The sequence below is a fragment of the Dama dama genome, chromosome 1, assembly GCF_033118175.1.
Source record: "Dama dama isolate Ldn47 chromosome 1, ASM3311817v1, whole genome shotgun sequence".
NCBI classification, from domain to species: Eukaryota; Metazoa; Chordata; class Mammalia; order Artiodactyla; family Cervidae; genus Dama; species Dama dama.
In genome coordinates, this window is record NC_083681.1 from 40,286,674 (window position 1) to 40,314,508 (window position 27,835).

At 43.9% G+C, this 27,835-nt stretch overlaps 1 protein-coding gene across 9 annotated transcripts in view; it reads right to left on the reverse strand.

The window, feature by feature from the left end:
- Window positions 1-27,835, reverse strand: part of TEAD1 (TEA domain transcription factor 1) — a 265,476-nt gene that overhangs the window by 168,745 nt on the left and 68,896 nt on the right. For all 9 annotated transcript variants that reach the window (XM_061147483.1, XM_061147493.1, XM_061147503.1 and 6 more), the window contains one exon: window positions 10,177-10,432. In XM_061147483.1, coding sequence (XP_061003466.1) covers window positions 10,177-10,333 — 157 coding nt within the window. In that variant the 5' untranslated portion in view covers window positions 10,334-10,432. The remainder of the gene's footprint in view (window positions 1-10,176; window positions 10,433-27,835) is intronic.

Consider the following 27,835-nt stretch of genomic DNA (forward strand, 5'->3'; position numbering starts at 1 on the left):
AAAAAAGGTCACAGATTGAGATGTAAAACATGAAACCAGAAGCCTTTTAGAACACAGAAGAAAATCTTCAGTACCCAGGGCTAGGCAATGAGTTCTTAGACTTGACATCAAAAGTACAAACCGTGAAGCAACTAAGCCTGTGCACCATAAAAGGGAAAATTAATAAATTGGATCTCATCAAAATGTAACACTTATCCACGTGAAGAAGATGAGAAGATAGGCTACAGACAAGAACACAGCTGCAAACTACATATCAAAGGACTCACATCTAAAATAAAGAACTCCCAAAACTCAGCAGTAAGAATATAAATAATCCAATTAAAAGGGGGACAAAAGACATGAACAGACATTTCTGTGTATATTCTGTATATACATCTCTGTATATCTCTGTATATTCTCTGAAGAGAATATACAGATGGCGAGTAAGTACATGAGAAGATGTTTCACATCATTAGTCATTGGGGAAATGCAATTTAAAACCACATGGGATATCACCACATATCTATCAGAAAGGTTAAAACAAACAATAGTGACAACACCAAATGCTGGTGAGGATACAGAGAACCTAGACTGCAGGTGAGAATGTAAAATGGTACAGCTGCTCAGAAGAACAGCTGAGTAGTTTTTTAAAAAAAGAAAGAAAGCTGAAGATACAACTACCATTTGACCCAGCAATGAATGCATTTATCCCACAGAAATGAAAACTGCATTTACCCAAAAAACTGTATATAGGGCTTCTCTGGTAGCTTAGTGGTAAATAATCCACCTGGTAATGCAGGAGATACAGGTTCGATGCCTGATTTGGGAAGATCCCACATGCCCTGGAACAACTAAGCCCGTGCATCAGAACCGTAGAGCCTGTGCCCTAGAGCCTGGGGACCACAACTAGCGAGCCACGTGCTACAAAACTGAAGCCCGCACGCCCTAGAGCCCCTGCCGCGCAAGAGAGGCCACCACAACGAGAAGCCCGCGTGCCGCAGCTGGAGAGCAGCCCTCACTTACCGCAGCAAGAGAAAAGCCCGCGCCATCAACACAGACCTGGCACAGCCAAGTATAAATGCATAAACTTTTTAGAAAATTTGTGTATAAATGCTCATAGCAGCTCTATTTGTAATAGCCAAAAGCTAGACTCAACTCGATACCCCTGAACAGGTGAATGGTTAAACACACCGTGGTACATACAGGCGAGAGAACTGCTCAGCAGTCAAAGGAACAAACTACTGACATACAACAACCGACCTGGATGAATCTCCAAGGAATTATGATGAATGGGGAAAAGCCAACCCTAAAACGTTGCACAGAGCATGCCTGCACTAGATAACATGCTTGAAACGACAACATTTTAGAAATAAAGAATAACTCATGGTTGCCAGGAGTCAGGGATAAGGTCGGGGGAAGCAGAACAGGGATGGGTATGGTGACAAAGGGCAACCCTGGGAATCCTGGTGGTGCTGGAACTGTTCTGCATCATCGTGGTGTGGACACACATACCACGCAGGTGATAACATTGTACACAACTTAATAAAACACACATACACAAATGAGTACCAGTAGAGTTGGGGAAATCTGAATAAGATCAGTGGTTTATAGAGACATTAATATCCTGGTTTTGATATTACAGTTTTGCAAAATGTAACCACTGGGGGAAAATGGACAAAGTGTACAAAGAATCTTTGTACTATTTCTTACAATTGCATGTGAATCTACAATTATCTCAATAAAAAATTTCAATTAAAAGAAGAAAGGAATGCTCTCCGGCTTCTCTCAGGCCCTTCCTCCACTGCTCACAATTCTTTTACTCACCCCTGTCCCTCCATATCCAGTTCCCCTACAGTATCTCTACTAAGCTTGCTCTACTTTTCAGAAGCTCATAACCCAGCTCAGCCCACATGGCCTTACTTCTCATCTGAAGACAGCAATCACTATGCCCTCCCTGTACCCTCTACCTGAACCTTCTCCTGCATGAGACTAAAAGAAGCGCTTCTCCTTTTAAGGTCTCTTCCTGGTTCTATTCCACCAAATAACTCCTCAACTACATATATCTCCCCCTCTACTAACCAAGGGCTTCCCTTGTGGCTCAACTGGTAAAGAATCCAGCTGCAATGCGGGAGACCTGGATTCAATCCCTGGGTTGGGAAGATCCTCTGGAAAAGGGAAAGGCTACCCACTCCAGTATTCTGGCCTGGAGAATTCCATGGACTGGAGAATGTCCATAGGGTCACAAAGAGTCAGACATGACTGAGTGACTTTCACTTTCACTACTAACCAAATGGCCAAGTCTCTCTCCCCTGTTCTAAAATAAGCCTTCCTTTAACTTTCTATGCCCTTCAAGATATCATCTCAAGGCTCTTTCTGTACATGGCAAACCTGGGCCATGGTAATCTTTCTTCTCTATACAGAGAAGAGCATTAAACTGAATTATGCAGTTCATTTCCTATACCCAAACTTTGTAAGAACTGCTTCAAATGTCAGTCTCATTCTTTGCTCATTAGTTTCTTTTACCATCTCTAGAAATGGAGCCCTCTCCTCTTGGGCCCAGGTTATAGTTTAGCCCAGTGACTCTCAAACCTGCCTGATCACCCGAATTACCCAGAGAGCTTTTAAAAACGTAAGATTCTCAGACCACACTCAGAGATTCTGATTCAACCAGTTTGAGTCAGTTATGTCTCTTTTTTTTAAGCTTCTCAAGTGTTTCTACCGATGATGATCAGGCTTGTGAACCACTGATGATGGGTTTCCCTTTTTCTCAAAAAGGCAACCTCTTTACTCTCCCACAAATACAGACACCCCATTTAAAATCCATGCTGGTCTAACCACAATACATGGGAGCCTAAGCGTATAGCCCATTCTTATCTCTTCTCTGCTGATGAGCCCCCAAACTACCCCTGCAACTCCAGGCTGCCTGAGCTCCAAGCAGGAATTTCCAAAGCCCACAGATCATCCTCATGTGGATGGCCCCCCGAGTACACCTCCAACACAGGACAAAAACTCTCCATTTCTCCACGCTATAAACTGCATCTCTTGTCTTCATTCCCCATCCATTTAATCGTCCCACATGCTCTCCCCACCGCCCACAAGCAGAAAGAACCCTGGAATCATCTTCAACCCCTCCTTCTCTTTCACAAATCGCATCCTGTCAGCCAGTCCTATTGGTTCTACCCATGAAGCTTCTCCACCAGGACTGCAGTTTAAGCTCATCCTCTGCAATAGTAACCTAACTTGTCTTCACGCCTTCAGAGCTGGCTTTGTCAAACACAGGCTGAGTCACAACCATCTCTCTTGAAAACATGCAATGGCTTCCTCTGTCCCCCGGATAAGCACCAGACACCACGGCGTGGCACTCCAGGCCTCCATGACACAGTGCCAGCCCACATTTCCAGGCTCAACTACCATCCCCTCCAGGGCACGTCCTCGTTTCTAAGGGAACCAGAGTGGCTCCTTTCAGGACTCTGTGCCTTTATCATGCTGTTCCCTTAGGCCTGAATGCCCTTCCCCTTCTCTCTCTCCCCACAGCAGGCAATATAAACCTAGGCTTCAGAAATCCCCTCATGTTCTATGCAACAACTCTGTGCACAAGCCTGAATTTTTTTTGAAGAAGAGATCCACAACTCTCTATAGATTCTCAGAAAGGGGATGGGGGTGGGGGGGTGGGGGGGCGGGTCTGCCATCCAAAAGAAGTTTAAAAACAATAAACATTTTAAAAATTTGAAAAATGAAAAATGACAAGAGAGATCTCTGAGTAATGAGAAAATATCTGTACTCCTATGTGCTAATAATCAGTTTCCAAAATCAAAAAAATAAAAATTTTAAAAAGCAAAAAACACTAAGTGGCCTTTTCCCACTGAAAGTTGGCTCACCTGAATCTGCCTCTCAGACTCTGATTCTTTCACTCTTCTGCATTTTCAAATATAGATATGTGCATTCCCCAATATAAATAATCACACTTTCTGCTGCCCTACCACTGAACTGTCGATGTCTCTAGTATACAGTGTACTTCCGTCCATATCAATATTGTAGTTAATTGTCTTAAATGGCTTGTTGTATTAATCTGACTTTCAAATGTCAACTCCACCATTTATTTACGGTGGCCTTGAGAATGTAACTTGATTTTGGAGGGCCTCAGCTTTCTTGAATGTAAAATGGGGATCACGAGGGTTCTCTGGTGGTTCAGACAGTAAAGAACCTGCCCGCAATGCGAGAGATCTGGGTTCAATCCCTGGGTTGGGAAGATCCCCTGGAGGAGGGCATGGCAACCCATTCCAGTATTCTTGCCTGGAGAATTCCCATGGACAGAGGAGCCTGAAGGCTAGGGTCCATGGGGTGTCTAACTCAGACACGACTGAGTGGCTAAGCATACAAGCACAGGGTAACCTACACCATCGGTTTGTTCTGAGGAATAAACAAGACAACACATTCTAAAGCAATGAGAAAGTGCCTGGTACACAGTAAGTGGTCACACAGGTCAGTTCTCTTAATTATCCTACATCTGTAGTCCCCATTCACAGTCAAAGCACAGTACAGGTCCTCACTAAATGATTTACAAATCCATGTCTTCTGAATGCCAGTGCTCACCCGCTGCCACAGAAAGTTATTGAAAAGCTTAACTTTTCAACTTGGTAATAATTTAAGATTCTCTGTCTCTTACTTTTTTTTTCCCTCCCTCATGACCAATTCTCAAGCCATCCTAATTAGCTATTTTTTATCTGAATTGCACAAGGACTCACACCTTGTGCACAAACCTTTGTAGGCCGGACCCCCACTATGTTAAACTTTCCCAACACAAACACTGATGACGTTGGCTTTGCTATTCTCCCAGGAACAAAACTATTTCAAAATCCCCCATTACTCATCGGTTCTGAGGATCCCAGAATTAACCCTTGCTCTACCATGGAGCCGATGAGTAGAAATCCTTCCGACCACTTGAACTAACATCTGGCAGCACACAGAGCAAACACCAGAGTTTCGTCCTTCTCAGGCTAGGAAGACCCTTAAATATACATCTTTCTCTCTCTTTTTCTCTGTTTTCTCCCTTCCTTTCCAGCCAGCTCCTCTTGCGGCTCAGAGGCTTACTTACTCATCTTTCTTTGTCTTAAGCAATAACCCCCACATGCATATACTCAACAAACATCACTGACATCTTCTCTGTCCAGCAAGACAGCCCGTGCCTTGTGGGGCTTCTAGCCTGTTCTAAGGGCACAATGCTTTGTACTTTACATTTTTTGCCGATTCACTGGAAATAATATCCCACATCACAGGTCAGACAGAAAGAGGAAATCAAAAATGCCACATGATGTTCAGATGAAGAACTGGGATGAACAAGTTCAGCTCAGGCCACAAGGATCACTCTCCCAAAGCCTGGCAATCCTCTAGGGCCCAGAGTCTGCAGCTACTTCTGCACCAGGGCTTCTGGGGCCTCCATAGATGTGGACCACCTTCCTGGTCCTCACAGAAACTATGGGAAAGTTCACTGTCTTACACAGCGATGCCCCTACATTCCTGTGACCAGTTCTGACATTCCCTTGACCAGTTCTGATCGGAAGAGGCCGGGGGTCCTCGGATCTCAGCCTCTTTGCCTGCACTGATTAACTGGTAACGTTTGTGCCTGCCTGTGTGCACGCCTTCTGAGGTCCCCTTGTCAGCTCTGCCCCACCTCACTGAACCTGTCCCTTCTCTCTTCTATCTTGTACTTCTATGAAGTAAGCGAAGAGGCAAGTCCAACTCCTGTGCTCTCCTGGCTGGGAAGGCTCAGGTCAGCAACAGGGGAAGACCTGTTAGAGAGGCCTAGCCCAGAGATGCCTTCCTCTTCATCTTCTCTATGCCTCACAACTGAGCTCTCTAGGGCTGATCAGTAGGCCTGGCATCCCAGCAAGAAAGGGGCACCCCTGGAGCTCTCTTGAGCAAGAACCCTGAAGATAACTGCTCACAAAAGGAGAAAGTCATTGCTCACCAACTGCTCTGCCCAAGCTGCCTGTGGGACCCCAGGGCACCAGAACCTTCCAGACATCTTTCTGGCTACCGCCAAGGCCAGCCTTGTGATCTAGGATCCTCCCCACTGTGATATTTGAGAAGCTTTCTTCCTGCCAGCATTGGGCCAGGTGCCCTGGACACTGGTGGCCAAGAACAGGCTTCAAAAGGCTAAGTGGAAGGTGACCATCTTCAAAGGCTCTCAGACTTCCCAGAAAGCTCTGGCACACAGTCCTGACCTCAGGTCAGTGTTTCCTGCAAATAAACTTATGATGGCTCCATAAGGGCAGGGATCATGTCTGTCTGGCTTACTGCTGTATCCCTGAAAATGCCTAGTATGGGGGCTGGAATACAGGCGGTACTTAATACTGACTTGTTGAATTTATTTACAATGACCTCCAGCAAGGAAGGAAAGAGCCCATGTTTGGGAGTCAGAGTCGGTTTTGAAAGCATCCAGCTGTACCATTTATACTGGTCACGCACAAGCCACTTTATCCCTTTTAGCTCCCTCATCTGCAAAGTGAGACTCACAAAATCGACCTCAAAATGTTGTGAGCATGAGATGGAAGCTGCAACTTACCCAGTGTCTAATGTCTAGAAGGGGCAGAGCCAGGCTTCATAACAATTTCAAAGGCCGAGATTTAAGGTGCTACACTTGCATGTCTCTGAGGCAAGCAGCCAGTGAATGTTAGCTCTGGTCCCTAACTTGATTATGGGAGATACTTGACCACACTGCCTGACTAGGGTTTTCAGGTACAATAGAAAACACATCTAGACAAATCCCCTGATTCACTGTTTTGTTCTGTCTTGTGTTAAAAACTGTGGCTTGCTCCTACAAAATTCAATTCCAGACAGCTTTGCTGATCAAGAATGTCTCACCATCTTGTCCCCATGCTATCTCCTCCACAACTATCTACAAGGATACATAGAGAAACACCTATGTAAAAATAAGAAAAAGAAAAGAAAAAGAAAACACAGACAGAGAGAGGGAATGAGCTTGCAAGCTCTTGGGAACAGTCAAAGAAGTCTCACCCTCCTTCTAATAATCCCTAAGAACAACTGCCAACCCATAGGGTGCTGCAGGCAGAAATAATCTGTCCACATGGAGACGAACCACACAAAGGCTTGGCCTCTCCACAGACCCAGGTAGCATAGGGAAAATTAAGCCATCTTTTCTAATGGCCCAAACCTCATCAAAAAGAGAGCTTTCCGTTTTTCCCCTCTATAAGACTGCATTTGCCCTACTGCCAACCACAGAGGAGATTTCATTACCAAGTAAATCAGTGCTGCACTTGACCTTGCCTCTCCAAAGGCTCAGGATTAGTGACATCACAATACTCTACAGATGCTCAGAAAATATCGAAATAACCCCCTCAAGTCAAAAACACTTGGTATTTCACTAAAAGGCATTAAATTATTTTGATCTCACTCCATGGAATCCTAAATGCTTTCAATGTTTTCATTTTCAAAATGCTTAAGAGAAAAAGCATGCTCTTAGGACCTTCAGAAACCCCGGCTCCCAGTCTGGTTTGTGTCCTGATTCACACATGGTAAGATGGGGAACAGGCCTGTAGCCAAGGAACAGCAGCTTGGCCCCAACATCACTCATATGACTCTATCCCCAAGTGGCTGGAGCCTCACTGTGCAGGCTCCCAAACCAATCTTCTCTCATCCTCAGTTACAGGCAGCTCCCAGGCATCCAAGGCAGTTTCTCTTAAGGGGTCCAGTCTCTACCTCCCATAAACCTGATAACCACCATGTTTCCCTTTCAAAGCATCAGGAGAAGCAAAGCTCCTCCACGCTGGCCAGCTGCCTGGACAAGGAGGCCACTGCAGGGTTACCGCAGCAAATGTGTCTCTTGCACCCCTAATCAGGACACACAATCTTGCAGTTATAATTGCTAATGCTGCTAACTCAAAATGACTGCCCAATTTTAAATCAGGTTGGTCACCAACACTGTCAGAAAATGTAACGTGGCTTTCAGGGAAAAGAAGAACACATACATCAAGAACATGTACTCTCAGGAAAACACTCGGAATCTGATTACTCTCAGTGTTAACAACATGCTCCACAACCAGCGCATGTTTGTCAACAGACTGATCACTCTTACTGACGGACAAGTCACAAATCCAGAATCATAAAACATACAAGCCCCAAGGATCACAGATATCATCTACTTTACCCTCTTTCTGTACAAGGGAGAAAACTCACAGGCCAAGAGCAGGATCATTCAAGTTTCACTATGGGTAGATGACTCAAATCCAGAGCTTCTCACAGTTCTCTTACCTAGCCTGCTGCTTTTGACCCCAAACTAACATCAAGTGTCCTTTCGCAAATTATTTTCACAGAAAAAATGTTTTTTATGATGGAGTTACAGGCAAATTGGTTCAATCTACCATGGCTGCTACCTAAAAAGTAAAAGCAATGGAGGGAAAAAACTGGAGTTGAAAAAAATAACATTTGCTTTGAACTGTGTTCCTATCCCTAGTCCAGAAACCTGGTTCCTAAAGGGATAGTGCCGTTTCCAATATTCCCAGTGAGAAATGAAAGGCAGGAGTATGTCTTCCCAATTGGCATGTCCAACACTAGGCCGGTTTTTTTTAGATTAAAATAATTTCTGGGTAAACAAATGGGTGTTGTACAAGGTACAGTGGCCCGACGTCACCTTCACTACTCCTAATAAAACCTGCTTCAAAGAAGGCTCAAAGATTAAAGTGCTCTTCTCTGCCTTTAAAATGGGGAAGTTGCATTTTTAGGTATGAAAACGAGACCTTGAAAGCAAACAACCAGACTGAGAAAGGGTAGCCCAGGAAAGATACAATCACACAGAAAACCAGAGGCCCTGAAACTTTCTACCCACAGCAGCTGAGATGTTTCACTCTGAGTCCATTTCACCAGACATGAAGAAGCTTCTCTGGCTACAAAGGATCCCATGAGAACATAAAACAAACACGGAAGGTTTGGGTTCTCTCTCTCTCTCCTGTGTGTGTGTACGCGTGTGACACAGACTGGCCAAGGAAGAGACACTCTAATGCTGCAGAAAGCGAAATTTTCCTCGTTTCCATTACATCATCCACATTGGAGAGGGGGAGGGCAGGGTGGGGGCACAGCTGGTGGCAGCTGCACCACCATCTGCTTTCTCCTTAGCAGTGTGTGCTAGCCTGGTCTGCAGCCTCCTATGGCTCCTGAGAGAGGAGCTGCAGTATTAAAGGTACAACACCCTATTATGGAAAAGCTTTCAAATTGTTTAGAAATAAATCACTCCCGTGATAAGTTAACAACCTCCGGTAGGCTGCTGAGCCGGTTCTCTTTGAGTTTAGGTTATTTGTTTGCATCTCTTTAGACTCAGCCACAGCGCAAACTCTGTCAACTCAACGTGCCCAATTAGACAAGCAGAAGGTATACGTAACCACCTGCCATCTGCTTCCCAAAAGGTAAGCAGCCGAAAAGTACAAGTTGAAGGTGCAGGGAAGGTTCAAACCCAGCCTGTAAGCCCCAGGCTAGTGGATAGGTGCCTATTGCCATCTTCGGCATCCCCGGCCATCTGGTCAACCGATTTCATCCTCTTGGGCGCACTTGGGAGTTTCTAATGCACTGTGAGGGGTCCCCATGTAGAAAGGGACACTGGAGAGAGGAGCCTGGGGGTCAGTGCCTTGTCTGGCCATTCAACTGAAGACTGGTAACAAGGCAGTAAACTGGTAGTTCAAAGGTCTGATCAAGTCCCTGAGCAGTTTTATCTGGCCTACGTGGTTTTAAAAAAAAAAAAAAATGCTGGGTTTTAAAAATGAGTAGACTTCACATGTAAACATCTAGCTTGCTAGATCTGGCAGCATGTGGCTCCACTGGTACGCAGCTCCAGTCAGTTATCTGGAGCTAAGTGGCAGCACTTCCTTCAGATGGGGCATGCATTCAGAAGAATTAGTCTCCATGTCTGGTGTCTGCATGTGCCACTGCAACTACCCAACTTCCTAAGGAGTCCTTAAGAGCTTTTGATGTAAAAAAAAGCAGCCCCAGTGAATGATTTCCCTATGGTCCTTTACTGAGTCTCCTCTTCAGATGAGATTCAGTCCCTTAAATGGCCAAGTAGAATTCTACAAAGATCATTCAACCCCATACAAGGAACGTGTCTCAACTAGTAGAAGGCTAGTTATGGTAATCTTTTAATCACAAAAGTGGGTTGCAGCATTTCCCAGGAGCATTTCAATCACTTACCATACATCTTGCCTTCGTCTGATAAGATGATTTTCCTCCTCCCGCATGGTGGATAGATAGCCAAGGCTTCCTGAAAGCTCTGCTCAATGTCGGGGCTCCAGACCCCTTCCGCATCATTGTCAATGGGCTTATCTGCAGAGTCACTCATCCTTTCCATGTTTTCGGCAGGGCTCTCACTGCCGCTCCAGCTGCTGGGCTCAATTTTGGCGGTTGGATTTTCCAAGCCGAAGCCTGGAGCCTTTTCAAGAAAATAAACCTAAGAGAGAAACCAAAAGATAGTAGGATAAGGACACGGTAACCATCAATACATTGCTCCTGCTGGTTCTACTGCACTCTCTCCATTCACCAGCCTTGCTTGGAGAATAACTCCTAAGAGAGAAGATGGAATTCTGAGATCTAAGTGGCTTTTGTTCTTTATGTATCATGTTAGGCACTCATACAGAAATGCAACGGCAGGCAGAAGCTGGATAATCTTCACAGATGACAGGAAATTTTCATCTGAAAATAGTACTCTCTGAATTGCAAGTTCACAATGAATCATGCAAAACCATTTGCTAAGTACCTACTATCTACTAGAAGCACTTTGCTAGATAATAATCAAATCTTCAGAACAAGTTGTTTAAAAGAAAATAATGTAAGACAAAAGATGTCTGTCTCACTGTGGCAATTGGTATGATAACTCTGAAATGTCAAACCAACCCAGAATTTGTCACTGGGATCACCAATATGCAAGATGGCAGCAGAATGGCAGGCAGAAGGAGGGAGATTAGTTTATCACAAATACTCATTCTACAGATAGCAATGCTAGCAGACCTGGACCTGCTATCCTATAGCATTTATCCACAGGGTTTTCTTTTACCCTGTATAGTCAGGTCACTTTGCCACTCTCGGCTTCTGGATTGTAACCTTGAATCAGGAACCAAGCTGTTCCCGATTCTTGCCCTCCCCAAAACAACTACCACAAGAGGCCAGTACATTTGCAAAAACACTTTATATCCACATGGACTACTTCATCTGGGAGCCTCCTTGGAATTCCTGATCAAATGAAAACTGTGGGGGAGACTTTCATTTATGTTTCTGCACCACTGATGATTACAGTACCAAAAGAAATCTTTTGCAAAGATTTATTCCCCTTAAATTATGCATGTAACCTATGGCCATAAAGGGATAAGCTTTCCAAACAAATGTCAAATTGGCACCAGCACCAATGTGAAAATGATCTAATCCAGTACCCCCTGCTGTCTGCACACTAAAATATCAATATTCCTTTGTTGAAAAGGCATCAGATCATGCATTCAAAACAAATAAGGGGGATAAGAATTGCTCTGGGGGATTGATGGGAAGAAGGGAGGTACAGGGCCTGAGGAGGGTGAGAGAGCTCAGGCGATGCAACCACCATCCCATCCGCTTCTGCCACCTCAAGTTCATGCAATATTACAACAGAGGCAGCCAGGAGGGAAGCAGATGTGAGCGGCCCCATTAGGTACCAGGCTCTGCTCTGTATCCAAGGTCAGTCACCTCTGAGAGCAAGCACCCTGCCTCCTCTCCTTCCCTCTCCCAGCTGAACCCCTTTCCCCTGCCATCCCCCACTGGGTATATCAACAGATCCCAGGTGCAGAAACTCCGAGGCACAGGAACATTAAACAATAAATGGTGTAACCAGTGGGTGTGTTTGGCTCCATACCCTGACAGCTTTTTAGATTTGGCAGCACCTGGATGAAAGAAACCCTCAGGTTGTCTGCCTTTAAACGCTGCCACTGATCCATCTTTCAAAGAACTTGTCAGCAAAATATTTACTACTTCTTACCAACACATGTACATTGACACAGGACTTTAAAAACTGCCAAATGTTAAAGGTATAAATTATGCCACAAGAAAGGGTTCTGTGATTGACCCCTAGACGAACTCTACAAGGCCTGCAGTGTGGGCCTTTTGAATTCTCAAATTATTACACTTTTTTCCTGGTTTGGGTCTAAGAATCTTACAAAATTCCAATTGAACTCTATGATGGTCTGTTCTGGCTCCAAAGAGGTATTATTAGAGAAATTATAAGAATATGTGTGAACTTTTTGAGCAGTGGCTAGTTGCCAACATTTTCCTTCTCTACCTTAGCCCCTAATTCAACAAAACAAACAAAACCAGACATTTACAAAAACATAGGCCAGTTCTTCAGCTCCAGGCAGCTCACAGAAGTATGAATTCTCTCCAGGGAGCCATATTTTAAGATTAAACTGTGGACATATCCGGCACTCAACTACTATGGTAGAGGGTTGGAATCCAGGGGACCAGGAGAACGTTATTTGACTTTAAAAAGATCATTACTATATAATTGAAATCCTCAGAGTCTCCAGACCAAAACACAATACTCCTAATCCAATAGCTGAAGTCCCCTCTGACACATCTCATCAACTGGTTGTTGGATTTACGCTTGAACATAGTTGATGACAAGGAATCCACTGCCTTCCCAATACCAGCTCCTTTGAACTAAGATGTTGAAATTCTTCCATCTGTTAGGATAAAATCCATCTCCTGGCTAACTTTTACCCATTAATCCTTGAGGTCTATCCATGCTGCGGGAAGCAAATCTACCCTGAGACATCCACTTGGGTATGACAAAAGCAGCCCCCAGTCTCCTGACTGTGTTCCAGACTAGATACAGTTCACATTATCACTCTTGCCCAGCCCAGCATGTCCACAATCTTCAGTAAATGACACTCGGAGGAAGACTATGATCCATAAAATTAAGCCCCCATCCTCCAAGTGCTGTTTCTAAATTCCGACTCTTGATCAACTGGTTTAGGAGCTAAATTAATACTTATAAATTATATTTATATTTATTCTATTTATATTTATTTATAAGGAATTTATATTTATTCTATTAAATTCCATTATTTTTAGCCTTAGCGACTCAAAACTGGTAAGATCCTTCTGAATCATAATCACCAAGCTTAATGTCCTCAAACACCAAACAACTTCTGAAGATGTTACATACAGGCAGGGTGTTGGACCTGTTTTGTGGAAGTCCTAAAGAAGATTATGGCTCACTTGACATAAGGAAAAATTTCCTGTTAATTCAACAAGTGGTAGACAACCTTGTAAGAAAAGCAGCAGAGTTGTAGATAATCCCTTCAAGTTACCTCTAAAGCTAAGGGTCGCAACTCCTTTGTTGTTTGGGGAATGCAATATTAACTAGCATCAACTGATCCATCCACTCAGGAAGCACAGGCGCTATTCTAAATGTTCCCATGTTTTTATTCACTTACTTCAGGGAAGAATTCCACGTCCAGGTTCTCTCATTTGGCCAACTGGAGCTCAGCAGGATGGAATTAACAACTCTGGACAAGGGCCAAGACACAGCCCGAGAAGCTACCAGATACATAATCCACAGACTTTTACAGACCCTTGGTTTTACAACCCAACTGTAAGATGAGGCCCTGTATGGGTAGAGAGTTTCTGATCACCAGACTGGGACTGGCTAAGAAACACTCCCCGTACTAGCTACCAAATTCCATCCCTCAGTTCCCTTCTAGCCTGGCTCAAAATCCATCTCATCCTGGAAACCATCCTTGTATCCAGTGGCTCTGAGAGAATCAGCCTCACATTAAGAGTATCCCAAAAATGTGTGGAATTAGTTAACTACCACCCAATCTACCTGGCTTCTGAATGTACAGTAACAAGTACCTGCTTATTATCAACAACAAGATCTAATCAGGTGAATGACAAATAGAATATCTGTGTCTGCAGAGTTGATGTCCTCTCCTCCTCATACATCCATTGAGCAAGGGCGTCAACTCTCACTCACTCCAGTAAACGAAGAACACAGTATCGGGGGGTGGGGTGGGTGGGTATGTTATTAAGATTCAAACAGATCTGGATATCAAACCTAGCTCACCTATTAGCCATGCAGCCCAGACTAAATAGGTTAATCTCTAGAAGCTCAGGTTTTAATTTATAAAATGAAAATAATAAATGCAATCCCAATGCAGGAAATCATTGAGATCATGAGACCCTACTCCATGGAGCTGCCATTTTTTGTGAGATAACGAGTGAAGGTGCTCTACCATCTGAAAAACCATGAACAGAAGATGTTTTCAAGTCTATCATCTCTAGACAGTGGTATGGACCTTGTGATCCCCAAACACCAACTGATAATGGGATGGTAAATAAATGAAGGGTCTCGTTGGGAAATAAATTTGGAAGATCCTCTTCTTGAGGTCTTCAGTTGCCTGAACAGAAAATTTAAACAGCTAATAAACACCTGTACTTCTAACACACACATTCAATAGTCTTCATATTTATTTCTGGGAGGTTTGGTTTAGGGGGATAATCTTAAACCTAAATGAATATCTAAAAAGAGAGAGAGAAGGGAACTCTTCTTTATTGAAAAAATAGTGTGTATCATGTAGCCCCCATATGCCTCAGTCTCCATCATTAATGCTTTCCTAAAAGCTCCATTCTTTCCTGAAATTCTTTCCAGCCACACTAGAATAAGCTCCAAAAAGAAATGTTACCAGACCCTGCTCACTGCTCCAACAGCAACACTCTCTAAATGAATCACTCTTTCACGATCACCCACTGACTCTTCAAGACAGGTAACGTGAGCACACTGGAATGACATTATACATACTCAACCCACATATATTTAACCAATGGGCTTTCCCCAGTGACTTCCCCAGTAGAGGATTCACCTGCAACGCAGGAGATACAGAACGGAGACTTGGGTTCAATCTCTGGATCGGAAAGATCTTCTTGGGGGAGGAAATGGCAACCCACTCCAGCATTCTTGCCTGAAGAATCCCATGAACAGAGGAATCTGGCAGGCTACAGTCCATAGGGTTGCAATGAGTGGAACACAACTGAAGCGACTTAGCATGCAGCACTTTCAACCAATGCATATTTTAATATAAAAATCTAGGGGAAGAAGGAAGTTAGATAATCAAATGCAGGTGCTTCTGACACCAACTGTAATCAAGGGACGTATGTATAAGGGGCATGACACAGGAATTGCTGCTCCTTTCATGTTAATTCCTGTGAGTCTCTCATAATGTAAACATCTCACTTATGGGTGATTTAAGAGCTCTTAAATAAAAGGATAAGTTATAACTAACCCTCATGATTAAGAAATGTCACTGAACATAAGGATCTAAAAAAAAAAATAGTTCATACAGCTTATTTTAGTCAATGTATTTATGAGGCACCAAGAAAAGAACTGGACTGGAAGTTGGGACTCTGCCTCCATCTGAGTAACCCAGGACCACACAGTACCCACCATGTGCCTCAGTTTCCACCACTAACCCTGAAGGATACCAACTTCATCATTCATCATTCATCATCTGTGTTTCCATAGACTACTTATAACAGAATTTAGTTTAAGTTGGCTTGTTATCACTTCTCCCATCCATACCCCAATGTCTGTGAGGGCAGGGATTGCAACAATCACCATAGTATCCCCTGTGCTAGCACAGTACCTGGCATAATAAATATACAAAGAAATAAAGAATGAACCAACAAACAAATGATGGGAACACTCTTCGGGTAACAATGTCAATGAATTTATCACCCAAGCTTTCCATGAGAAGGGGCACAGTTTCAGCTCCTTTCCCATTCCTCACCCTGACTCTGGCCAAGGTTCTAATGACTGGTAAGAAACCAAAGGAAATCAGCAAATCAGGAAGATGTAAGAGGACAGAGTCATGCCAAGCATTGCCTGGATAACCAAGAGTTGGCTGTCTGATTCAATTTCTTATTTACTAATCATGATTTCAAACAACCAAGAGCCTTCTGTGTCAAAGGGACAGATACGGTCTGGGTCTTCCGGGAGGTAAGCTTCTTCTACAACAAATAAACCTTATTTTGAGTGGAATAGTAGTTTCTGAGATGCAATATTTGACCTTATCTCCTTCCCTTTTCATTTGATCACTGGAAAAGATGAGAACCAGAACCTGACAGCTAAGTAGTGAGGATGTGAAAACAGGAAGCCAAGTAGTGAGCAAAAAGAAATCCAAAGAGGTAAGAAATGCGAGCAAAGCAAGTTTAACTGCATAGGTGAATGAAAAAGGCGATATATAGGGAGTGGCACTGAGAAGAAAGGGGAAAAGGTCCTAAGCGCTCAGGAGAATGTGGAAGGAGGTGCAAGTGGGAGCCACTTTAGGATTTAAGAAAAAGAAAATCAAGTAGTTGGAATGACAGTTGTAGTAGACAACTCAACCAAGTATTTGATGGCTCAAAGATCGCTATGATCTTAGTGAGTGGCCAAATTTTCCTTAAAAGAGAAACGCTGCCCCTCAGTAACAAAACTAGGAAAAAAGCGCTTCTAAATAAGTTGACCAAAGTCATGTATACTTAACAGTGATTGCTCCAGACAGAATGCATGTTCCATAGGAGCATCAGACGCAAACTCCACCCTCACTAGACAGTGAGCTGGAGGCTGGATTCCAATGGGAGAGAATGTAGGCAGTGCTGAATTCTCAGCTCTGTCCACAACTGACACCATCAAGCACAGTCTAATTAATTCCTAATGAATAGTTATGATACTGACTCACTTCCCTGGGTACTTGGGAGGAATGTCAGGCACTAATGATGGTTAATCGCGTTTGCATATGTAAATGGAACATGTTTTTTCTTTTCCTTCCATTTCAGACACTAGCCAAACTTGCCCACAAGTGGCCTGCGAAATACAAGTGAAGAGTGGCAGCCTGGATCTTGAAGGCAGCCAGAGAGATGGAACATCTGTTGTGTAGTCAATAGCAGCCAGTGAGCCTTAGCGTCATATACTCCCATTGCCAATAGTTCCCTCTAATTTCAGCAGGAAGAAGCACGTAATTACTCCCTCTCATTTTCTAAAATCACTTCTATATCAACAGGATCCATCAACAAGCCAATACCTCTTCACCAAGACCCCAGTGCTGAGCACCCCATCAGAGGACTTAGCATTACCCTCCTGAGATTCCTTGATTAATTCTCTGCTCCATCAGCCCCAAGAACCTGCCCAGGTGACAACTCGAGAAAGGCTCTGATTGATTTCACGCTATGTAGTTCTGTATTACCAGCCTTTAAAGGAATCACCCTCCCCATCCGCTTAAGGAATCCGTTAGCCATTGAGGACAGAAATTCCTCTTCTGTTCCTTTCCCCTTTACCACCACTGCTCTCCTTCATCAGCAGACTTCTTCAAAAAGACAAGGCACGTACACTCAGTCTATGCCACGTGAGCATTCCAAGTGAAGACTTGCTATCAAGACAGTGCACTTGTAAGGGGAGCGCGAGCTGGATGACAAGACCTGTAGCCTGAGTCATGGATCCCTGGAAGGTGGGCTCTTTAACCTTGGCAAACACATAGCAAAGTCAAAAACAGAAGCTTCTTTAATGATCTAAGAGGAGAAAAAGAAAAACTGCCACAACAGTTGGCCGTAAGTAGCATTTCAAAAGGAAGACGCCCTTTTAAGCCCGTTCTTAAGAGTAATAACAGTCAAAGAAAACCCCCAAACTAACTCCTTCATTCCAATAGGTCTGTAGAGTGAACACACATTTAAAACAGACTCATCAACCCTGATGTTTACTAAAAACAAAGAAAACTACTACTAGGAAAATAATACTCGTAAGTCATTAAGTTACAGATAACATTCATTTCTTAGTTGGTAAGATGCACCTTAGCATCTTAAATGACAATGAGGACAAATTACAAATCACAAGTATACAGTTCATATTTTAAAAACTATCAACACACCACATAAATACATACACTACATTTGGTCAGACCCTAAGAAGTATTTCAAAAGGGTCCATCTCAGCCCCATGCCGGAGGGAATGCCTACAAATGCCATCAAGGTGCTGGTCCTTGGGTGGCAAGTCTATAGGTCATGCCTGGGGAGTCATATTTCTTACAAAAGCTGGTGGAGACTCACTCAGTGTTACCAGCTCACTGCCAGCCAAAGTAGTGGTATGTTGGTTCTGAACTGACCAGACAGAGCAGCTGACCTGCCCAGACGCAGCTCCTTCAGCTGCTGAGAAATCCTAGTTCGGCTGCATCATAAGTGGCCCTCCCCACTCCACAAAGAGAAACAGTCCTGGGCTGCCTTCTCCAGTTTTTATGACTTAGGATTGCTTCTCCCATTGTGGCCATGCCTCCATCTACCCTGGATTATTCTATAGCATGATGGGGGAAAAGTAGGAAACAAGTATATCCACAGGTCACTTCTGGTTGGGACATAAGCCAATCAACAATGAAAACTGGAACAAGATGGCATTTGAAAGCACTGAACTGTGCGGTCCAAGCCCTGCTCTGGGTCTTTGACTAGGTTCACTGGCATTCAAATGCTCTGTAAAGATCCAAGCGATCCATGTGAATATCAACAGCACCACATCAAAGAATCCAAAAGCTAGACTCCAATATGCCCAGAAGGAAAAAACTGCTCTTTCCTGCCAACTTAGAGTAGGATTAGTCACTCAGTTGTGTCCGACTCTTTGCAACCCCATGGACTGTGGCCCCCCCAGGCTCCTCTGTCCACAGCATTTTCCAGGCAAGAATACTGGAGTGGGTAGCCATTCACTTCTTCAGGGGAATCTACCAAACTCAGGGATCAAACCCAGATCTCCTGCATTGCAGGCAGGTTCTTTCCCTTCTGAGCCATCAGGGAAGCTCCATCTTAGGGTAACCAAAACCTAATGCATGATAACAAATTTTGTTCCTTTCCATCCTCTCAACCATCACAAATCAGAATTTTACATTTTTGTATGAGTGACAGCTGGACCATCTTACTTTAAATACTCACTTCTAAGATACCTGATCACAGACTGATCTCATATCATACATGAGTATTTTCTGAGTCCCAACGCTTGATCATAAAATACCTTGAAAGCAGAAATAGAGTTTATGTGACCTTTAGGACCGAGGGTAGTGGTATGTGGAACCAGAACACTGGATAAATGAGGGACAAGACAGAACAGCAGGTAGCACTAACCATTTCTGTTGCTATTCCATTTCATCCGTAGTGATTCCACAGTTAATTTAGAAAAAGTATATCCCAAAAGCTCCAGATAAACTTTAACTGAATTATGCTTTTATGTGACGCCATCAGCATACTCAGAAATACTGCATGAATTAGTCACTGGATGTACTCCAAGGAGTGTGTCCTTCATCACATCACACAGAATGCTCTTTACAAAGGTCCCAAAGGAAAGCTCAGTAACCAACAAAACACCACGTGCTTTTCACCTCATGTTCACCCAACTAGGCGTCCTCACTGGCTGCCAAAGAGCACTGCGCCCCACTGGCAGGTTCCTCAGAGAAAGCCCAGAGGTCATGTGGTCAGTAAGTTTGGTTTCATTCCCAAACCCACATTAGGTCCCTACCTCAATTCTCCTCTTTTCCTTCCTTCTTTCCCCTACTTTTTAACGTATGCTATTTTACTTGGAAGCTGCCTTAGATCAATCCTGAAACAAGACAGGATAGCATCACAAAGGGAAAATTATTTCCATTGTCTTTTTATTATCTGTTTCAACTCAATATGATTAAAGATTTACAGAAACCCCCCACCCTACACCTCCCCAACCCATGTGCCAGGCACTAGAGAGATAAAATAAGCATGCTCCCCTCCTGCCCTCATGGAACACCCTTCCAGCAGGGAGACAGAGAAGTAGGTTAATTATCCTTCAAGCCCCTGGCTGGGAAGCCTGACTGGCCTTCACCCTCCCACTCCCTCCGTGTTCCTGCAGGAAGCACCTTTGCTCTCAGGACAAATGGAACCCCTCACTCACTGCATAGGAATGATCCTGTCCTTGTGGCAAATCAATCTTGTTTGTAAGATCTTTAAGGCTTAGGCCCATGCCTGCAGTCTTTTTCCTCAGCGTTTCCTTGGCATATCCTTGGCATTTAATGAAGCTATGGCACACAGTCAATGTTCCCCCAAAATAATGACCTGATGGATGCCTAAAATAATGAGCCCATGAGTGAATAAATGAATGAACAAGTGCATGAATATAACATGGCAAAAAAGGAATAAATCAAGGGCTGCTGGAGCACAGAAATAGGAGCTGATTCTGTCTCTCTGGTCAACAAGGGCCTCATGGGAGGTGGTGCTTAGGCTGGTGTTGAAGCCTAAGTAGGATTTACCCAGCCTATTATGAAAAAGCTCACAGAAGCCTACACTGAGAAGGGTATCTGTGGAAAGGATATGGTGAAGAAAGGACAAAGCACAAAATAGAAAGGTAAACTGAGCCGAATCACCAGAGACCAGACACTTAGCAACCAAAAGTTGGGCCGTTTCACCCAATCAAAAAAAAAAAAAGCAGAAAACCTTTCTCCATTTCTCCAAAAAGGACATACAGATGGGCAACAGGCACACAAAAAGATGCTCAACATCACTCATTATTACAGAAATGCAATCAAAACTACAATGAGATAACAGCTCATACAACTCAAAATGGCTATCATCAAAAAATCCACAAACAAATGGTGGAGAGGGCATGGAGAAAAGACAACCCTTCCACACTGCTGGTAGGAAGGTAAATTGGTATAACCACTACGGAGAACAGTGTGAAGGCTCCTTAAAAAACTAAAAACAGAGCTACCGTGTGACCCTGAAATTCTACTCCTGGGCATGTGCTGTGCTGGGCTTAGTCACTCAGTCGTGTCCGACTCTTTGCAACCCCAGGGACTGTAGCCCACCAGGCTCCTCTGTCCACTGAAATTCTCCAGGCAAAAATACTGGAGTGGGTTACCATGCCCTCCTCCAGGGGAGCTTCCCAACCCAGGGATCAAACCCAGGTCTCCCACATTGCAGGTGACTCCTGGGCATGTATCTGGAGAAAAACATGGTCTGAAAGGGGACAAGCACCCCAATGTTCAGTACAGCACGGTTTACAACAGACAAGACATGGAAGCAACCTAAATGTCCATCGACAGAGGAATGGATAAAGAAGATATAGTACATATATGCAATGGAATATTACTTAGTCATTAAAAGAATGAAATAATGTCACTTACAGCAACATGGATAAATTTAGAGACTGTCAGACTGAGTGGAGTCAGACAGAGAAAGAGAAATATCATATATTACTGACATAAGGAAACTAAAGGTATTTAAAAGAAATGATGCAAATAATATGAGGAATCTAAAAAGAAATGATACAAAAGAACTTATTTACAAAACAGAAACAGACTCACAGACTTAATGTATGGTTACCAGGGGAGATGAATCAGGGGAAGAGATAGATAGGGACTTTGGGACTGACATGCACAGTCTGCTCTATTTAAAACGGATAATCAACAAAGTTCTACCGTATAGCACAGGGAACTCTGCTCAATGTTGTGTGCCAGCCTGGATGGGAGGGGAGTTTAGGGGAGAATCGATACATGTATATGTATGGGAGAGAACGGATACATGCATATGCATGGCTAAATCACTTTCCTTTACACCTGAAATTATCACAACATTTTTAATCTGCTATACTCTAATATAAAATTTACCAAAAAAAAAGCTTGAGCTGTTTCATACAAAGGCAACAAGAAAACCCCAGCAACATCAGGAGTGTATAAGCAGCTTTTAAAGGAGTATGTATGTTAGTGTATGGTATGTGTTTGGGGGAATAAAGGATGAAGAATGGGTAATTTTATAAATTTAGAATCCGAACTTTTTAATCCAAAGCATTTTCAGTGATGTTCAAAACCAAAAGAGTTCTCTAGACAAATTCAGGTGTTACCATGTGACATATCCCTTAAGCATTCCAAATTTATAAAAAACTTTTAGTGCACAAACAGACAGTGACAGTTTATACAGGTGTGCTTGTTTAAGCAGTTCAGAGTCACAAGATTAACTTCGCTCTGTGCCCAGTCTCAGCTCTTCCAATACACCCTCTGCGACTTGGTCGTGGAGCACTCCACGACCCTCGCTGGCAGCGCAGTCATCCTGAACTCAGTGTGAGGACCAGGACACTATGCTCACAGTGACACACACATGTGTGAATGGCCCATGTTCAAATGCTGGCTAATGGGAATGTGAGCATCAATGAACCAAAAATATATGACACGGCTTGTTCACAAACGTCCACCCGTTCCCAGGGTAGCTGACACAACGGAGTCCCCACCCCTCCAATGAGGAACCTGCCATTTCATGGATGACACAGGGATGGAGCAGCTGCCACCCTGGTCTTACACTGAGAGGGATGCAAACGCAGGGGCCAGGTAAAGCCTCATCCTGCCCCCCAAATCAAAACCCTTGTTTTATACCCAGTGCAACCTCTACAGGAGAAAGATTCTTGGCAGGAAACCAGCTGAGGCAGAATAAGTATTATTCCCCCTTAGACAATACACCAGTCTTTCAAATTAACCAATATTACTTGAGCCCCTACTGGGTGCACAACACCAGCCCTAAGCAGTCCATAAGCGCATCAAGGGAATGTAGTGGGGCCAGAAGACCCCCAGGCAGAGACAGTCCTGGACACAAAGCACCCAATTCTGCTTTCAGGACAAACTTCTGCTTTACTTCTGCAAAGCCCCAGGACCTCTGAAGGAGAGCTGACCCTGACCACGTCACCTGTCACCGGACTCCTCCCTCCTCATCCCGGACATTCCTCACCCCAGGAGGCAGCTGTAGCAAGCAAAAAAGGCAAAGGGCCAGGGCTTGATTCAATCAGTATTTCTGCACCTCCCCAGCAGCACTTCTGCAAGCTTGCGCATGTGCGTTTGCACACATGCCCATTCATACACACACACACACACACACATGAGGAGTTTTCAGGGAAAAAAAATAATAATGATAATAATAAAGGGGAGGGATATGTATTTCCTTCTAGGATCTCTTCCTCCTGCAAATTCTGCTAACCCTGATAGAGGAAGAAGGAACTCATCTCTCCAATCAAAATGCAACCCATTTCCAATTATATCTATGACTTGCACTAAAGCTCTTCCAGTCTCGGACGTTCACAATGTGGATGGCCCCTCGGTCCAAATGACTAATGATGACTTTACTTTCAGGGGAGACTTCAGAGGCCAAAAGGCCCAAAGGCAAAGCAAAGCAAACCTCATATACACACAGACCTGGCACACCAACACGGACACCTTAAAGATCACTTCTGTATATTAACCATATTCTCTAAAAGCGCCCAAGAAAATCCAAAAAGGATGTTCCAGGCCCGGGGGGAGGGAACCCAATCCCTCAGCCCCACTCTGAGCGATCCTTCTACTCAGAGAACCTGGCTGAATCAGCACCCAAAGGAGAGCCATCATCTCAAGCTTCTCCCATCCCTTTCCCTGCAAGTCATCACCAAGAATGTCCGCTTGGCCCTTCATCTCTCAACTGCATCCCCTCTGCTCCTCCCCAGCAGGCTCTTTGCTCCTCTCACAGGCAGGACTTCATCACCCCTCTCTGAACCGGGCTGTCCCCTACATCCCCACAATGCCACCACTACCAACAAGTTGGTCCTGCCAGGTTCCCAAGCCTGGAAGTACATTAGGATGATATAGGTGGCTTCTTAAGAATATCGATCTCAGCCATGATACCAGAAGTACTGAATCAAAATCCCCAGCTCATGTATTTTTAGCCAGCTTCTCCTATGCTATTCTACAGCCAGAGAAGTTGTCCCAGAATGCAAATATGGCTTTCATCCTACACTCATTTTAAATCTTTCAGCAGATGCCCACCCCATCCAGAACCCAATGCATAGCAGGACACCCACAGCCCTCACCACCTGCCACTAGCCTGCTTTGCAGGCATCTGTGCAGTCAGTCCCCCATAGCTAGGGACCAACTCCAAGGTGCCCAGACACAGCAGGCTGCCTGCTTCACCCCCTCAGCCACCTGGGTCCCTCTGCTCAGCTGCTTGTCTCACCAGCAATTCCATCTAAAGAATGTCTACAGGTCCTTTCAAGACCAAAGTCACCAACCTCTCCTCCGGGAAACCTTGACAGCTTTCTCCACTAGGAGAAGTCACTTCCATGTCCTCAAAGCACCTCAAATGAACTTCTAACACCATACTTGGTACGGTTCATCAAAATTTCTCTTAAGATACTATCTCCAGCTGATCAGTAAGCTCTTTGACATTCCTATGTTTAGTACCTCTCAATACCAGATGAATTGCTGGAACTTAAGAAAAATTTTTTTTTTTGTTTTGCTAAATGCTTTCCTTGTGGGCACTCCTACCATTCTAGAGAGGACACTGCATCTAGAGAGTCTACATGGCCAGTTAAAAAATATGTACGTATAAAGGATACATACGGTTTCAGAATCCCAGAGGTTTTCATTGTGAGCTCTCCACTTGTTAGCTATGTCTCAGGGTGACATGTGTATGTGCATGCATGCAAAATGGGAATTAACATTACCTACCTGCTGAAAGATTAAATAATGCATACAAGTACAGATGTCTCAATCCTCGGTAGTCATTACATACAGTACTCATCTGTATGCTTACAGATCAGTGGGTATTTGTGCACACACGGCTGAGAACTGTGCCTGGCACACTGCAGGTCCTCAGCTAATTGTTGAACAAACGTACACAACTATAATTAATAGTTACTGCTTATATATCTGTCATTTCTGCTACAATGCACATTTTCAGAAAACAGGGTCTCTGTCCCATTCATTTCTGTACCTCATTCCCTACCCCAGCGAGATAAAATTAGTTTAACATAAAATATTAATACAATCTTCATGACTATTAAGAAATTTATCCTTGTCTAAGGAATCACAAAGACAGCCTCAGGCATAGTCTAGATGAGACCCACAGAATGCAATAAAAAAACACAATAGTTTCAAAATCTTCCTCCAGTCTCCAGAACCCCTGACTAGCTAGCCTCTGCTGGACCCCCAACTCAAAGTAGGGCCTATGACCTAAGAAGCCACAATCTGAGGTCTGAACTGTGACACACACCCTTCCTCCACAGTCTGTGACATCACGACCCGGAGCCCCCAGCCCCCAGCCCTGCTGGCCCCCGGCCCTGATGCAGCAGCTGCTCCGCCTGGGACACTGGGACACTGGATCATCAGATCGGGAGCCGGCTTTGCAGCTCACAGCCAGTTCACCCCCCAGGGGCCTGGGGGCTGCAGTCACTGGCCTAAGTGTCAGGTTACCACAAAAATAACAGCAGGCCTACACCAGGAAGGCGGGCAGGCAAGTGCAGAAGGGGAGAGGCGAGAAAGAGAAAACCAGGAGAAGGAAAGCAGATATTTGCATCTGAGTTGAAGAGGAACTGGGTTGTATAAAATGAACTTTAATTTAGATTCTTAAGTACACTCTTTTAACATCACCACTGCAGCCCCTGCAATAACTCATTTATTTAGCATCCAAGCCAGAGTAGCTTATATTTATATTATATTTAACTACTTTACACGTGCTTTTAAAAACATTATTTTAAGGTAAGAAGGGGGGTGGGTTTTTTAATTTTTTAATTTAATACTATTTAGAAAAGTCAGATTTGGGCCAATAAAGATTTCAACAAGTATTCCCATTCAACAATTCCTGATATTACTCAGCTCTAATTTTCCCAAAAGATGACAGAGCTAATTAGGCCTAGAGAAGGAGGGACAGACCTTCAAAAAATAAAAGGCCAATAAAAAGCATGTATGCATTTTTTTTTTCCTTAAAATAAAATTACAGATAAATCTCACGCTACCCTTGTGTAGGAACACGTCGGGCTTGATGTGGTCTGACCCTGCCTGGGTACTTCAAAGTTGACTTCAATCACCACAGGGAGTTAGCAGGTTATTGAATCTCCATCTATTGTGCTTTCATCTTGGTTTACTCCACACACTAGGCCTCTTTAATTGGCTCCTCGCAACTGTTTTATAAGAGGGAGGATTGAGACCCAGCTACAAGGAAAGGATGCCCTTCTTCCAATGGGCAGGTAAACCAGAGACCAGGCAGTGGACCAGGTGGGTAAAGCTTCCCATTGTAATCTCTTACATGTGAGAGTCGCTGTGAATGCCCTGGCAGGGGAAGACAGCTAACTCTAATAGGCACCTTACCAGCCTGAAGGTGTTGAAAGAGAAGCAAGATTAAAAAAAAAAAAAAAATCCAAATGGGGGAGAAAAAAAGGATTCTCTGTTTGCTTTTTTTAAAGTTAATTATGATGGAGAAAAGTTCCCCAACATCATATTATTTTGCAGTTACCGATGTTTGTTTCATGTTAAAATATCAGGGTTATAAGTATTAAACGGTACAGTAGTGTTCTAAACAGGACTCTACTGCAAATACTTAAAAGGGGGACGAGGGGATCTTTAAAATGATTATCCTACTGGCAGCCAAGAGCAGCTGATAGACATGCAGGTAAGAAGATTCTGTATCTTTTATTTTTTAGCTTTGAAGAAATAATAGCTCTCTCCCAATCCAACCAGTAAAAAACTTCAGAGAAGGAGCCTACTATCAGCAGAATTTGAGCTCTATAAATGTACAGGAGCATCAAATCAACAGTGAAATGAGAGGCAGCTTCATTCTGCTTTAAAAAACAGTCAGAGTCGAGTTCCCAGAAGACAGGACCCCATTGGGCTCACGCGGTCAGAATTCACACAACTCATGCAGGACACGCCACACCGTGCAATTATCCAGCAGCACTGCCACTGCTAAAAGATCTTTAATAATCCTGATTTTTACCATAAAAGCTCTCATTATTATCCCAGCTCTCTTTTGCTTGTTCAGCGGGCCTGGTCACTTACAGGAGGATGAGAAAAACCCAGGGACTCGGCTCATCTTTCCCCAGCCGTGTCTTCCAGGGAGTGTCAGTGTCCCCGCAGCCCAATGCCACGCCACCACACTGGCCGGCACTCTGGGTTTAAAATTAGACGCGCCCTGGAGAGCCACGGGTAACCTTCTGACAAGGTTAGCCGGCAGAGCAGAGCGCGGCTCAGCTAGGGACATTAATAAGAGGCAAAGGAGGGCCTTTCAACAAGCACATTAGGGCCTCTCGGAGCCCTTGCAGTCTGGAAGCCGGGCCCCAGCATCAGCAGGCTGACCTAGGCTCTTACTTTTTATTCCACCGAGTCAGCAGCTTCCTTTACAGACGACAAACACAGCCTTCAAAAGTATTTCTCCCTGATTAAATTCAAAATACTTGGTCACTGATCATACAAATAATGTTTTAACACTCTAAACTGGATTTTAGAAATATAGTATTTATAGGATGGCTCTAATTATAAAGTTAATGCCCGCAGGTGACCAAAAGAATGGAAAGAGAAACACACGTTAACTTTACCCCACCGCCCTCCACCAAATAACAGTCAGGGCTAACAAAACATTTTAATGTATTTTCACGTACTATAACATTGTTATTATTATTACGTATTGTGTGGGGTTCCTTTATTGTCCACCTAAGGTTTCACATTCAGCGTTTTCCTGAGTCCTGAAATATCCTCTGTATTCATGAATTTAAGAGGCATAGTAATTCCATGTCATGGATATACTATTATTTGACTATTTTCCCATGGCTCAACATTTAGATTTTGCCCAGCTTTTCACTGTATGGCAAATATCCTCGTAGTGACTTCCGACAGATTCCTAGAATCCAAGGGCAGGAAAAACTTGAAGCCACTGGTACAGATTGGGAGCCTCATAAAGACAGGGACGGTGCCTGTCACGCTGTAGTGTTTTCTGATTAAAGCAATGTGTCTCAGTACTTTTCAAAGAGACACCCCTAAATTCTAATGTGAAACATTCTGAGCACCTACCAAGAGAT